The sequence below is a fragment of the Ixodes scapularis genome, unplaced genomic scaffold (genome assembly GCF_016920785.2).
Source record: "Ixodes scapularis isolate PalLabHiFi unplaced genomic scaffold, ASM1692078v2 PGA_scaffold2__306_contigs__length_199485367, whole genome shotgun sequence".
Taxonomy (NCBI): Eukaryota; Metazoa; Arthropoda; class Arachnida; order Ixodida; family Ixodidae; genus Ixodes; species Ixodes scapularis.
In genome coordinates, this window is record NW_024609857.1 from 154,751,392 (window position 1) to 154,766,662 (window position 15,271).

General features: G+C 46.0%; 1 protein-coding gene across 1 annotated transcript in view; it reads left to right on the plus strand.

Moving 5' to 3' along the window:
* LOC120840788 (4-coumarate--CoA ligase 5-like) overlaps positions 1 to 3,709 on the plus strand; it is a 58,508-nt gene extending 54,799 nt beyond the window's left edge. Inside the window, exon 9 of the mRNA XM_040211500.1 lies at positions 3,585 to 3,709. Coding sequence (XP_040067434.1) covers positions 3,585 to 3,709 — 125 coding nt within the window. The remainder of the gene's footprint in view (positions 1 to 3,584) is intronic.
* The last annotated feature ends 11,562 nt before the right edge of the window (positions 3,710 to 15,271 follow it).

Below are 15,271 nucleotides of genomic sequence, written 5' to 3' on the forward strand. Positions count from 1 at the left end.
CTGCTCCCTCGACGCTCTTTCGTTACCTATTTTTGTTGGCAGAAGTTCGCCCATTTAACCTTTATTTTCAGTTCAAGTTTCGCCTTCTCGTCGCCTTAATTCGTGACAATATTGATAGATAGATCCGGTAGAGAATGGCAGATGTTTAATTCAACAATCTTTTCTTTGCAGTAGTGCATGTAAAGGTCACAATATAATGTCATAACGGATTAACACGTAGCGCTCCACCGCCCTCCCCCCCCCCCCCCCCCCCCCCCCCCGAGGCCAACATCCCCCCCCCCCTCCCCCCCGGCGAACATAATAAAAAAAGTTCGCTCGTACGTGCTAATAAATAAAAGATATACCAGAACGCTAACGCTACAATTCCACTAAACATCCAATTCCCTCCCCATCCCCAATCTATAAACTACAAGAATAAGTACGCTATCGGCCTCGTATTCCTAGTTTCAACGGAAATTAGACATCGTTTTTTTTTTTTACTGATAGCAAACGACCTTCAGAGTTCGCAAATAAATGTTCCTTGTTCATCGTGTGAATCGGTTTGGTGTAAGATTTAGCTAAATTCCGGGGAAACCCTAGCTATCGGATCATATTACCGGCCCCCCAGCGCAACCCATGAATCACTGTTATCCCTATCTGATGAGCTGTCTTCCATCTCAAGTGATTATCTTGTACTTGGGGGTGACTTTAACCTGCCTGACATAACATGGCACGATAAGCAAATGTTAACTACCGGCTCTTCGATATTATACACGACATTTTCTCACTTTGTCTCAAGCTTTGGGTTGTCTCAATACGTCACTGAACCAACCAGAGTGGACTTCAATAGATCAAGTACACTAGACCTCCTTCTTTGCGATTCCAGAACAGTTGTTTCTGCAGTCACAAACCTTCCGGGCATTAGCGATCACGACATAGTTACAGCAAGTATACAGTGTAAACGTCCGCTATCGGCTCTGCAGTCCCCACGCAGGATTTATTTTTACGACCAGGGCAATTACGCTAGCCTTGCTGACGAACTTGTAGCGTTTTTTTCCATTTTTGAAATGCACAGCTATGAGATGGACGTTGAAACCCTGTGGAACATTTTTAAAACTAAGCTTACTGCCTTAATCGACACTTACATCCCACACAAGCTATTCTCTCCAAGAAAGCAAAAAAACAAACCTTGGATAAATAGAGAGTTACGGCAAATTTTGAGGAAAAAGAAGCGCGCATACTTAACTTTCCGCAGGACTTCTATTGCCGCGTCCCTTAATCGGTTACGCGACCTAAGTAAACTCTACAAAAGAAAACTTAAATTAGCTAAAAATGTTTTTCAGAGCACATTAAGTGACCGTCTTAAAAGGAGCCCTAAAGAATTCTGGAAATTGGTAAAAAGCAACAAGAAGGACCAGGTTGGCATACCACCAATTGAAGAACTTGAACAGACCATACACGATGACCAAGCAAAAGCTACATGCTTTAGTACACACTTCCAATCAGTTTTTTCTCCCCCAATAACTGCGGTGCACTTGGCTCTGCCAAACGCAGTAAATGAATTCCGTGACATGCCGGAAATTGAATTCCACTCTGACGGACTGGTTAAACTTCTGGGGTCACTTAAAACTGATAAGTCTCCAGGTGCTGATGGCATTCCTAACAAGATTCTTAAGGAATGCGCAGGTATACTCGCTATGTTCTTGCACGTCCTGTTTACCAGATCTATATCAGATAGTATTTTGCCTTCTGACTGGAAGAAAGCTCATGTTGTGCCTGTGCATAAAAGCGGCCCCAAAAACAAAGTTGAAAATTACAGGCCCATATCGTTGCTAAGCACGTCTTCTAAACTTATGGAACATGTGATCTACACAAGTATCGCTCAACATTTACAGTCAAATAATTTTTTCACTCCATCCCAGCACGGGTTCCGCCCAGGCTTGTCATGCACTACTCAGCTAGTAGAATTTTACCATGACCTAGCAAATGCATACGATAAAGGCCTTCAAACAGATTGTATTTTTCTTGATTTCCGGAAAGCTTTTGATCTCGTGCCACATAAATTTATTCTGCATAAAATGAAGTCCTTAAAAATAGATGGTAAAGTTCTAGGGTGGTTAGCAGATTACCTAAGTGGCAGGACTCAAGCAGTGTTAATTAATGGCAAGTCATCTGATTTTATTTCCGTCACTTCTGGTGTACCCCAGGGTTCGGTGTTGGGGCCGCTTTTATTTTTAATATTTATCAATGACATTGTTGTAGACGTTTTTTCTAGTATAAGCCTGTATGCTGACGATTGTATAATTTATCGAGCAGTAAGTTCGGTCAACGATTGTATCACTCTGCAGGCCGACCTTGACCGCATAGCAAACTGGTGCAGTACTTGGGGAATGGATTTGAACGTTAACAAATGTCACTTTGTCCGTGTAACTAGAAAGTGTAACCCTATCACCACCATGTACCAGATTAACGACATTCCCATCAACATGTCACCACAAGTAAAATATTTAGGCGTTTACTTTTCCCACGATTTGTCATGGCGCTTTCACATTGAGTATATGACTGCTAAAGCTAATCGGATGCTAGGCTTCATCAAACGTAATTTCAAAAATTCACCTAAAGAGGTCAAAAACACCCTGTATCTCACAAATATTCGGCCCATTCTAGAGTACGCTTCAGAAGTTTGGGATCCCCACCAGCAGTACCTGATAAATAGTATAGAACTGATACAAAACAGAGCCGCCAGATTTGTCCTTAATGCATACTCGCGTGGTCAAAGTGTAACTGCCATGAAACGCGATCTTAACTGGCAGCCTCTACTGAATCGTCGTAAATGCTTCCGCCTGAAACTCCTTCACAGCATATATTACGATCAGTGTGGAATTGACAAAATGCGTTATTTACTTCCACCTCACTTTATCTCTCGGCGCCTGGATCATAGCAGAAAAATTAGGCCTTTTTCCAGCAGAACAGACATTTACAAATACTCATTTTTTCCTTGTACAATACTCAACTGGAACAATTTACCTGAAGAGATCGTCTCAACAAGCGTAAGCTATCAATTTTATCAGGCATTGTCAGATTCTTAAAACCTGTTATTTCTACAAACTTCAGCTTTTTCTATATATATTCACGAGTGCAGTGTCTAGTTTTACGCTGGTTTGGGTTTACGTTTGTCTTTATTTTCATGTTGATTTCTCCTGGTAAGTCACATTTTGAGTTTTGACTGTTTAGGCAATTTAAGAGTTCTTTGGCGTCATGTTCATTTTGTATTTGCCCCTCCCCCGCTATAATGCCCTCACGGGCGCTGTGGGGTTATTTCAATAAACAATAAACAAATAAACAATCGTCCCTTACTTTAGCGGTGCCTAGAAGGGCGGCAAAGTTCACTCAAGATTTGACCCCGTTGAGAGGAGCCTCTTTTATAGGGGTCAATTTTATTTTTGTATAGCATGAGAAGTACGAGTAAAATACTCTGAGACAAACGATGTGCGGAAAGAGGAGTTATTGAATAACACTTTCCACCCGTTTGGTAGCTGCAGATATTTTCAGCCGAACGCTCTTTCAGTATTCTTTTTGGTGAAATGTTACTGTGTTGTTTGCAGGTCAAACAGCGACCTTCAAGTATCTCTACGGCGGCGTGGTTTTTATGAAATCTCTACCAAAGTCAGAAAACGGGAAGATTCTGAGGCAGGAGCTGAAGTCAAGGATATTGTCCGGAAATGTCTAGTAGTACTGGCCGAAAAGCAAGCCCGTTGTTCATCAAAGTTTGACATAATATCCTAGAGAAAATAAAGGAAAATAAAATATTTTTCGTCTCGAGCACAGTCAACTTCACGAACAATGTTTAAAATCTCTAAAAGAACAAGGCAGATTTTCTTATATGATTAGCATTATTGAGTTCCTATTTCGGCCTCATTTTCACGCGGACCCACGGGCTGGAATTCGAACAGACACCGTCCACTTCACAGTCAGCCGTGACAAAGAGACCGTGTTGGCGCCGAAACATCGGGATTTTTGTTTCTATATGTTATGTGAAGAATACCTGAAAATAATAAAATAAGTGATCAAACAACAAAATACAAAATAGTTTGTATCTTGACTGCATTATTACGATCCGACACATAGCAGTGCTTAGAAGGTTCCTTACAAAGCTACTTCAAAATAGACTGTACAATAGACATGCATAATTTCCAGGATATTGTCACCAAGAGAAATAATTCAATTCAGTTGATACACAACAAATGAATGCAACCAAGAATGGCGAATGAAGATACCTGTGTAACATTTTAAACTTACTTACATTACATCCTACGATAAAATTAAATTACGTCCTACAATAGGGAAAAAAACGTACACCTACAAAAGGCTGACCTCGAAGGCAAAGCAAATAAACATTAATGTTTAGAAAGCATGAAGAACGTCGTACCGTGAGGTACGGCAATATTACTTTATGCTGCAAATTTTAAATTGTTTCCATGCGCCACAGTACTGACACATAAAAGAAGTAGTCAGATATGGGTGGAAATTAAACCGAGGATATCTAGGTTCTATAGCCCGAACTTTCGCTCCACATGCTGCGACTTCCGCTGCTCTAACACGATTGGCCCCATCGATCCTCCAAAGAACCTCATTTATGATGTGTATAATTCACTACGTCATTGTTTTGTAAAATTTTAGCCAAGTATAACATGAGGTGATGCTATTATTGCGAGCAATGAGGCGCTATATAAAAAGAAACTCAAGAGAATTTCAATTAAATTCATGTAACTTGCATTTAGTAGGTGGCTTGACTGTCTTGAGATCTCCAGAGCTGGAACCGCCGTCCGATGAGCGACCGGTGGTGTTGAACAGCCTCCTCTTTGGATAGCTTCGCACCAGACCTGCCGCTCAGTCTTCGCTACTGCGTGGGATGGCCATCATGTAATGCACCAAATCACAGCGTCCTCGGTTTTAGAGCGCAGCTCTTAGGGGCCCGTATCCAGCCTGAGCGGCGTCGGCGTCGGCGTAACCGGGGGGGGGGGGGGGGTCACGTGACTCCCCCAAGGTCACGTGACCCCCCTCGAGGTCACGTGACTCCCCCCGAGGTCCCCCCTCCGGAGGTCACGTGACCCCCCCTCCAAGGTCACGTGACCCCCCCCCCCCCCCCCCGAGATCACGTGACCCCCCCCGGGGTCACGTGACTACCCGCAGGTGACGTGACCCCCTCAGTACCCTTCCCTACTCCTCCTCAAGAGCTTCACTCCAATTCGGCGTTACAGGGATTTGTACACGGCTTTCATTTTTTTTCTTTTTTTTAATATACTGGAAAACAAATGTATTGTATATATATATATATATATATATATATATATATTAACAGCGACGTTTTTCGAGCATATTTGCTGGTTTCAGATTCACTAACGTGTGAAATTTGTCTCACTGCATGTCACCATCTCGTTGGCAGGAGTCACTCTCCAGTGTTCTTCTGCCTTCGAACATTGCTTGCGAAACTTTGAATTATCATCCTTATTTAGCATGAGCCTTCTATAGGCAATATGGCATTAATGCGGCGGTGTAATATAAATACTGTAACAAAGATGTCATTTAGGTCCTGCGATCATGCATAACTCCTTTCTGTAGGCGGATTCCAGAAGTGACAAAAATTAGGCCACTGTGTTTACGGTAATTACATTTGCTGTTCACTCAGCGTTCCAACACTTCCTCCTACAAAACTTGATCGCCTTTGAAGCGAAGTAGATGAGGTGATCATAAAAATGCTCCAGCCCGAAGTTCTACTCCAATTGGTGAAGGAAAAGGGAAGTCCTCCAAGAAGTCATGTGACATTAGGATGATCTCAACCTTTTAGAGTGTATCTGTGCAGAAATACGATGCAATCTCTCTTTAACACAAAAATTTCAATAGGGTATTAAAAAAGCACGCCTCTCTCAAGTCAGAGACGACAACTGATGTCGTCATTGGCACAGATCGGTTGGTGGGAGTTGGGCTGCTGGCGGATACTGATATTGTGCCGTATCAGGGACTTCCATTTGGTCAGTTAAACCTGATCATGGCCATTGCTTTGGGATGCTTAAGAGAACTGATCCACATAAGGCTGGTTAGAAAATGCAAAAAATACAAATGGGAAGAAAAATTAACAGAATGACATAGGATACGCCTCACTCTATGCTGAGCTTGAGACGTAGTCCTCTGTCATTCTTCTACTATGGATTTCTTTGGTCTCCACCCAGTCCTTTGTTGGCTGTGTGTTATAGTCTGGTTCAATCACAAAAAGCTATAAAGCTTCACTGTGTAGCAAGCATTTTTACCGCGTAGCTCTATGGCATCTTACTAGCCGCTACAACACAAACTGGAAAACAATCTTAGGAAAGCTATTTTCTTGGTCGTTTCACAAAGTGGGTTAATCGCCGTTTCCTCATGACTTCCTACAAAGAATATTTTTACTCAACATGTATGAGGTAAAATAAATTGAGCTTTAAATGCCACATCCAAGAAATGCCAGATCCACGCATTTCTTGAATGTGGCATAAAAATTTGTCGGGTGCCAAGTCACGTTGGGATTCCAGGGAATGAGGAAGCAGATTGATTGGCTGCAGCTTCCAAAAAATCACTGTATGCGGTGACTGCTTAAGAGTACAGGAAAAGCTCGTCCTACCTTATTCCACTTTAGCAGAGCGAATTCTGGAGAGGACGCGACCTCCTTTCCAGCGCTCGATTTGCTAAAGTGAAAAGGGGTTGGAGGGATTTCATTTTAGTCTTAACCTGACACAGACTATAATAACAACGCGTGGTTTATCCCACTAAGATGTGAAACCACTTTTAAATAAATCACTTTTTATGCCATGGCAATTAGGGTAGGACACGCAATGTGACAACGAACTCTTGTTAGTAAGCTAACGTTGCCAATCTGGGAGGGCACTTTTTACAAGGAACACAGTGCGGAGTTTCTGCTGTGCCGCTTGAGGATAGGACATACACACTGTGGGACCGAGAGATTAAAGAGAATCCAGTGTCACGCCAGACTGGCCCGTGCTCGTGAGAGCAAGGCGAGCACGAGTAGTCGAACTTGGACCGAAAATGACCGACATCGTTCTTTCTCAAAAATTGCCAACCGGGGAGCGGTACCCTAGTGCCCTGCAAATAGGCTCCGGCATTTCCTCTGCGGAAATGTCGGCCATTTTTGTCGGGACTGTACTCGACAAGCCCAAAGTGGCAACTCTGGAAACAACGTAAGCCAGCGACAGCATTGACGTATCTTTCGGTGGATTTTGTTCCTTACAGGTCCCCGGTTACCACAACGTTCCGGTTATCTACCGGCCCTGAGCCAGTTTCCCGAGCAGCCCCACCTTAGGCCTCTGGGGATGGCCCCTAGTGATGCAGCACCTGGATTGGCACGCGCTCGAGCGGCCGATGATGCTCCCGCTCATAGTTTACGCGGTGACGCGCTCGCGGATGTTTTGACTCTTATTGCAAATTCGCGTGGTTCTTTTTTCGCGCTCTCGAGCGCTCTTTCCAGAGTGCGCGAGATCGGGGGGTTGAATGAAAGTGCTATGGCCTGATCGTCTGGTTCATTCACAGGGCGCCTCTCCCTCTCAGAGCGCTCTCTGGCACTCCGTCTGTAGCCGTCGGAGTGCGGAGCGGTGCAGGTGTCACGTGGTACTTGGACGGGGATCACGTGGTTTTGTTGGCAATGGCCAGCAGTGGTCTGTGGCGGTGTAAGGGGTCCAGCGAGACGGCGATTGATATGTGATTCTACAAAGTGCTTGTGCATTCGACGGTGCGAGGATTACAACGGACGGGACGACATTTGCTTCGGACCGTAACAGGAAAAGTGGACGTGTGAAGTATTCCAAGTGCTTTAACGAGATCATAAATCCCGCGGTGGTGATTCCGCTAAGCCTAACCGACGGAGAAACAGCTGGCCGAACTCGCCGCTGTTTTAACGGGTTTTGTGGTCGCTTCAAGAAATTATCAGGTTTGGTAGAAGTGCGTTCAAAGGTTTGTGTTGTAAAATAAAGGGAAAACCGAATAAAATGCACAGTCATTTGTGTCACATGGCGATATATGTTGTTTCCTACTTGCACGATATTTCGCCGTGGGAAAAATACGGTTTGTTAATCATTTTATATATGCCTGCTCTGCGGTACGCATGACCGCTATCGCAACGTGTTCACTGTCGAAAACGCGATGAGTTGGCAACTCTTCCCAAGCATTGGCTTTGGTTCTGTTCTGCAAAAATCCACTGGCATACTGCTGTTTTTTTCTGTTTTTTTTTACATGCCGATGCGTAAAACAATTTACGTCACAACCGCCATTTTATCACGTTGCGAGCGTAAATTTTGCTCAATCGTCCACACTACACTGTATTTTTTTCCTTTTTAGAGCGCAGCTCTTAGGGGCCCGTTCCCGGCTTGAGCGGCGTCGGCGTCGGCGTCGGCGTCGGCGTAACCGCGACCCTCGTAACCCTCGTGAGGGTTACGAGGGTTACGAGGGTTAATCTCATGAGGGTTGCCCTCACGAGGATCACGAGGGTTACTTGCCCTCGTAACCCTCACGAGGGTTAGGGTTACGAGGGTTAGTTACCCTCAAAAGGGTTACCTTCACGAGGGTTACCCTCACGAGGGTTACTTACCCTCGTAACCCTCACGAGGGTTACTTACCCTCGTAACCCTCACGAGGGTTACGAGGGTCAGTTACCCTCAAAAGGGTTACCTTCACGAGGGTTACCCTCACGAGGGTTACTTACCCTCGTAACCCTCACGAGGGTTACGAGGGTTAGTTACCCTCAAAATGGTAACCTTCACGAGGGCCACGAGGGTTATGACAGTTACCCTCACGAGGGTCACGAGAGTAACCCTCACGAGGGTCACGAGAGTTACCCTCACGAGGGTCACGAGAGTTGCCCTCACAAGGGTTACTAGGGTTACCCTCACGAGGGTCACGATGGTTACCCAGGTCACGTGACCCCGGGGGGGTCACGTGACCTGGGGATACCCCCCGAGGTCACGTGACCCCCCGTTGACGTCATAGCCACTGATGACGTCATCAGTGACGTCACTGATGACGTCACCGGCATCCGCATCGTCATCGTCATCATCACTGATGACGTCATCAGTGACGTCACTGGTGACGTCACCGGCATCCGCATCGTCATCATCATCATCACTGATGTGATGACGTCATCGGCATCGTCACGTGGCCCCAGGTCACGTGACCCCCCCGACGTCACGTGACGCCCCAAGGTCACGTGACTCCCACAAGGTCACGTGACCCCCAAGGTCACGTGACCCCCCCGCCCCCGAGGTCAGTTGACCCACCCCCCAGTAACCTTCCCTCCTTCTCCTCAAGAGCTGCGCTCTAATTCGGCGTTACAGGAAGTTGTAAACGGCTTTCATTTTTTTTAATGGATTATTAAAATTAAGAAGTTTTACTTTAATTACTGCATGGTCTGGGATCCTGAAAAGCTACTAGGGATCCTGAAAAGGATCCCGAGTAGCTCTGGTGGCGAGGAGGGGGTGCTCTGCTGAATCAAGGTTAAAAGGGAGAGGTGACCTACCGAATTCACCATAAGAAAAAGATTGGCGAAAGGCGAGAAAATTTCCAAGTTCCTTCTTTGGACCAGCTAGTCATAGAGAAATATAGTACTACGTAAAGAGTGGCCGCTCAAGCCGTTTCGCAGCACAGGAGTTAAGGACTCTACTGGCCGTTTGTAGGCGAAACAGTGCCACTTATTCTGAACATTTGTCAGATATATAATATTAATAGATAGCTTCGTTGTATCGAGTAAACTTTTAAGATTATTACAGACTTTGAAAACATTCAAAAACGACTTCAACGGCTGTGGCTATGGCTGCGACGCGACGGTTGGCTTCGGAGTCGTGGACTCGACGGAGGGCCGATACTTCGGCTGCTTGGTCTGTCTCTTGCCCGCTGTGTGGGTTGAGTTGGTACCGCGGCTTGTTGTCTCGTGCGGGTTTCTAGTCATTCTTCGATTGCGGCCATGGTATACGGTATACTTCAGGGGTATGGTGACTAATTTCTTTGTTGATGGACATTTGCATTCGGTCACTGAATTTAGAAGCCGCTGGGCCAGTCATATATGTGCAAGCGCCTTTCATAGCACTTGTACGGTATTTTTTTAATGCACTCCATCATATTGCATTTGTTGCTGTAAGTCTCGCTGTAATACAGTACTTTTTTTCCAGTGTACAATTGTTGACGCATTATTCATACATTTTGCATGTGTATTCTTATATTTGTAATGTATGAATAACATACATCACTCCTTGTCTTCAGAGTTGATGTTTGTTTTGCTTGTCATAGTTACAAAAATTAAATACTTTTGCGTGTCAAACCCTGGTGTCGCCTCATGTCGTCCCTCCAAGAGAGTTAGCACAGATGTGAAAATACCCTTTTCGGTCTGCGGTCAGTTTGAATTATATGTAGCGCTGGATGACTTTTCTTCCGCAGTACAATTAAGGTATACTTATAAAACAATTCTGTTTTAAACAAAAACCTTGCTACTTACGATACCACTGACTCGCTAAACTAGAGGGTGCATGCTACTGCCCGATACAAAATACCGCAAGAACTCACTTTAAATCCATTCATACACCTGGCAAGCGGTTTCTGCGTGTATCCATCCGCTCAACACTCAACTAGGGACTATACTGGCCGCTGGGTACGCTCGCTTGCGTTGATTTGGGCCGCTGGGGCCTATGGAAGTGTCCGCTTTTTACGTAGTCTCCTTCTCATCGAGTTTACGTGGTGCGCCCTCTATCGGTCATTGGAGAGGGAGGAAATTCGCTCCATCACGTTTCGGTCACACACGGGGCGGCCATAACGGGACAGCCGAGCTAATTGCAGCTTCTGTACTTTCGTCAGGAAATAGATGCATTTCGAACCCGGTTTTCAACTAATCTGCAAACTGAGCAGCGATAATAAATAATCACCGCCTGGCCGGTCGCCGAATCCAAATCCAAATCCAGGAGCGGACCGCAGTTTAGCGTGTTTACGTTCGTCGTGCGCTTTGCTTGTCCGGCGTTTTTCCGGTCCCCGCCGACTGGAAAAGGACATCAAGCTGTCGCAGATAAGTGACGAAGGTCCGTAGGCCTTCTACACGCGAACTCATCTCTGTTACGTCACGCTTCGGTGGTGGCGCGTCGGACGCACTTCCAGTCCGCGGCTGTGGGCGGAAGTGCTCATGTGAGACGTCTATTCCTGCGTTGTTTTGAAAGGAAGCAGACAAAAGCCTGCTTTCTCGTCAAAATGCTGCGACTGGGGCTGTACCAAAAGTGTCGAGAAAGATTTGAAGGTCAGTTTTCAAGTGCTCGGTTCGTCCGAGAACGTGAATATGTGCCGTGAAAAGGGAAAACCAGACGCCGTCCACCACAATTGCTTGGGCGGGAAGCATTTTGGGTTGAATTCACGGATACTTCTGGTCATCAAATTTATTTCTTTTGTTCCAAATTCCAAAATGAGCGCTGGAAAATCGTCAAGTTGTACGGACCACCTGCAGACTACGTTCAGTGTGTCTTCAAGTTCAAATGGCCGCCTAATCGTTCGAACTGTCGTCTGCTCTTTCAAACGCTTCTGCTTGTCGTCTGCTCGTTTAGAGGACACCGGCCCGTAAACCAAACGTGGGCCCGGTACTTGCGATAAGAAGTAAGTGCAGGCCTCAAAAGACTTAAGTTTGAAGGTTGGTAAGCAGGCTGGACGTAATCAGTAGATACAAGGAGATGTTGATCATTGTTACCAGTGGCCATCACCGACTTCTTATGCCTGATTCACTTGGTTACATTCTGCTTCCGATTTTCAGTATCGACGTCGACATCTCAGATACGGTCCACGCTTTTTCAGTCCGAGCGACGTTACTACTGAAAATTGCCAGCTAAATCTCATCATGTGAATCAGGCTTTAGCGTACATTCTGCGGCGTCCATTGGAATGAATCGCCGCATGTCAGATGATTCACGCGAAGCTTTGCGGTGTAACGAGCCTCGGTAATTTCGCTGACGCCGCTCAAGTAGTCAGACATCGTTAGGAGGACGTAGAACCAACAATTTCAACGCCGAAAAGAGCGCGGGGACTCACACCGACGCCGACAACATCGCATTTCAATGGTTTGTATTCGCGACTCCAGCAAAACGGACGCCGCCAAGCGGGAAAACCGGGAACCAGCCGGTCCAGGTCGCTCCGCGCCCCTCCGCGTCTCTGGTGGCTTTCGCGGAGACGTGTTGTCGGCGCGGTGGCGAACAATGTAATTTGACGAAGGTCCGAATATTTCTTAAGTTTGCCTGAGTGATCATTAGTGTGGTGAAGCCTCAGTAGATTGTTTTCTTCTATTACGTGTTTGAAAGCCCGTTTACTCCACAGCACACGGTCACGTGCTTTCGATTTCTTGGATGGGGAGGAATCACGGAAAACCTTTTTGATTTCTTGTCTGTCTCGAATCACATTCAAAGTGACGACTGCTTGGTAACTTATACTGGAGAAAACATCAATGTTGCAGTCAAGTGAATGGGAAGGTTCGATAGCTGCTTTTCTTGAGTTTGGTTGTGTTCGGTTAGCTTCAAGTTTGAGCCACCCACGCCGGTCGGTGCGTTGGCTATTCATCTTGGCTGCTTTTCGCCGAAAAAGCCTCTGGACCACACTGAAGGAGTTGGGCTGATTTCGCAATTACTTGATTCAGGAAAACCTGCTCGCTGCAAATGATGAATGAGGGAAATTATCTGTTTTTAAAAGGTGGAAGACAAGTCTCGCAACGTTAGGTACTGTCACGGCATTTTGACCTATCACGCCTCCAATATTTAGATTGCGAGGACGTCGAAGCCAGCAGTAATATACGTCTACATTGGTCAGGTTGACCGGCCACAAAAAAGTACTAATTTTCTCCGTTCAGGATTCGAAGCAAAGTTCAATGCAGAGAGGTTCTGCGTGGATCTTCAATGAAGACCCTCTTCAGTTTGTCTCCGTGCTGCCGGCTATAGAACCATTTGGCTAAGTTTAAATAGTATGTCTCCGTCTGTCAAATATACTTTTATTCAGCAGCTCACCTAATAGCTAGTCAACTGAGCTCATATTTCAACCCGAAGGATATACTAATATCGCTTTAGTGGGACCCCCCCCCCCCCCCCATAGTACGTAATATAATACATAACCTGCTCGTCAAAATGACTTCTCGATTGCTACTAAAACCTGAATTGAAATACGAGTATCAGCTGCTTAGTGGGGCGCCGGCGGGTTAACAGGGTCCTTGGCTCAAGAAGCGGTTGCTTAGTTTTCGAAATTTTCCTGCAGCCTGTGTTGTTGGCCGAGCAGACGACTGGAGCTGTTTCGTAAACGCGGATACGCACAAAAGCTCGATTTCGCGGACAGATAAGTCGCATGGTCGAGGCATGCGAGTTAGCTGAAAAGTTACTCTCTGTGGAACAATTCTATAATCATCGCCGCTTTCCTTAGATGATCAAAACTGATTAGTATGTTACCGTCTCTCCGGAGCCCATAGTTTCGGTTTTGAACGAAATCTCCGAAACGAAAGTTTGACACGAAAAGAACAAAAAAACACCGGCAAAACAAAACTATGCTTTGCAAGTTTATCTGCACCGGCTACACTTAACCGTCTCAGTTCAAATACCTATAAAATTGGGCATTAAACAAAAGAAAATCTGTGAAATTGAACGCGCCACCTGTTCAGGCGGCCCGGCCGAGCCGCCGCGACCTGGACTCAGCCGCCATGTTTGTTTGGTGGTGGCGCCCCCTATAGGTCGCTGGAGTCGCGAATATGGGCAATGGCGAGCTTGTTGCCCACACCTTCATCGCGCATGCTCGCGCCGGTGGTGTCCGCTAGGGGCACTCCGGGCGCTCCGGTTTGTTTGTAAACATGAGTTGGTGTATACAAGCCGACCAGGCACGGATCGCTCCATGAAACGAGGTTGCGCAAGTTGTTCGCCGGCGCATATGTTCGTGGCACCCACGTCGCTGAGAGAAAACTACTCACAAAAAAGGCAAGTGCTTCTTTTTTTATGCGCGCAATTCCGTCGTTGCCTCTGGCAGCTCTATTTAGATCAATATGAGGAACAATTTTAGTAACGGCAATCGTTTGGTTAGATTGCCTGTGGTGTGGACCCATCGGCCAATCGGGACATTCCCCGGCGTAAGTTTTGCATTTGGCGAAGCTTACAGCGGCCGTAGCTATAATATGTTCGATAACGTCGATACCTACGGTCGGTAACTTTTGCTTTTTGCTTGTACTCTGCCATGGACGCTAGCAGCGTGTTCCCGACACGCTTAAGAGTGCCTCGACATCTTGAATGTTCAGGAAATCGCCTGAAATTCGAAAAGAGTTTTCGGGCCTGTGCCACCGGCTTCTTGCCTTCTGCACGAGAAAAAATAAAATGTTTTTTTCATGTATGACGCGTTTTAAATTCGGTATGCGATAGCGGTTCGCCAAATTCCTCACAAATTTACACCGTGTACTTAATCAAACCACCGTCGCACTGGGATCACTGCCTGTCATCGTAGATGTAAAATATAGCGTGTTTACGTGTCAGGGCCCTCAAGGAAATGGCATGGCAAGGGGTATTTGCAATTTCATTTGCACAGAAAACACCCATATCCTTTGCACACTTGCTGTAGCTGTGACGTGGGCCTGTCTGAGCAATATGCAAATCCTTTTATTTTAGCACATTCAGATCATAAAGCTTTATTATAAAGTGCGTCTGCTACAAAAGGAAATGCAGGCGTTAATAATATCTAAACAATCGGCACGGATAAAATAAGAATTGGGGTCTATATACCCTACTGCACCACAACTTGGCAGTGAACGGTGTTGGCCTCTCAACGCCCTTGCAGCTGGTTTTGACCTTCTGATATTTAGCCGTTGTGCGCCAACTCACTTGGGTGCCAATCCATCCGCATTCAGGCTTGGTGTAACCATAACGACTGCTCAGTTATCGGCAAGTCTAGAAATGAGCAGACTGGGACCAAAGCTAAGGGCCGGTTGCACCAACGTCGCTTAGCGCAAAGCGGAGCTTAGCCGGGAACCTAAGCTTAGTTTCGGTTTTGTTCGGTTGCACCGAACTCGCTTATCGCTAAACCTAGCACTGAACTACGCTTAACTTAAGCGCTCAACATTGGACGCTTTGCTTCTGGTTGTTTCTTAATCCTGGATTAAAAACATGGCGGCCGGTTTGTCACGGTCGACGCGGTGGACGAAATTGGTTGCGCAAAGTGTTTTAGGCTACATCAGCGTGAAAGTTTCGACAAAATGACTTTCGATTGTGACAAGGATG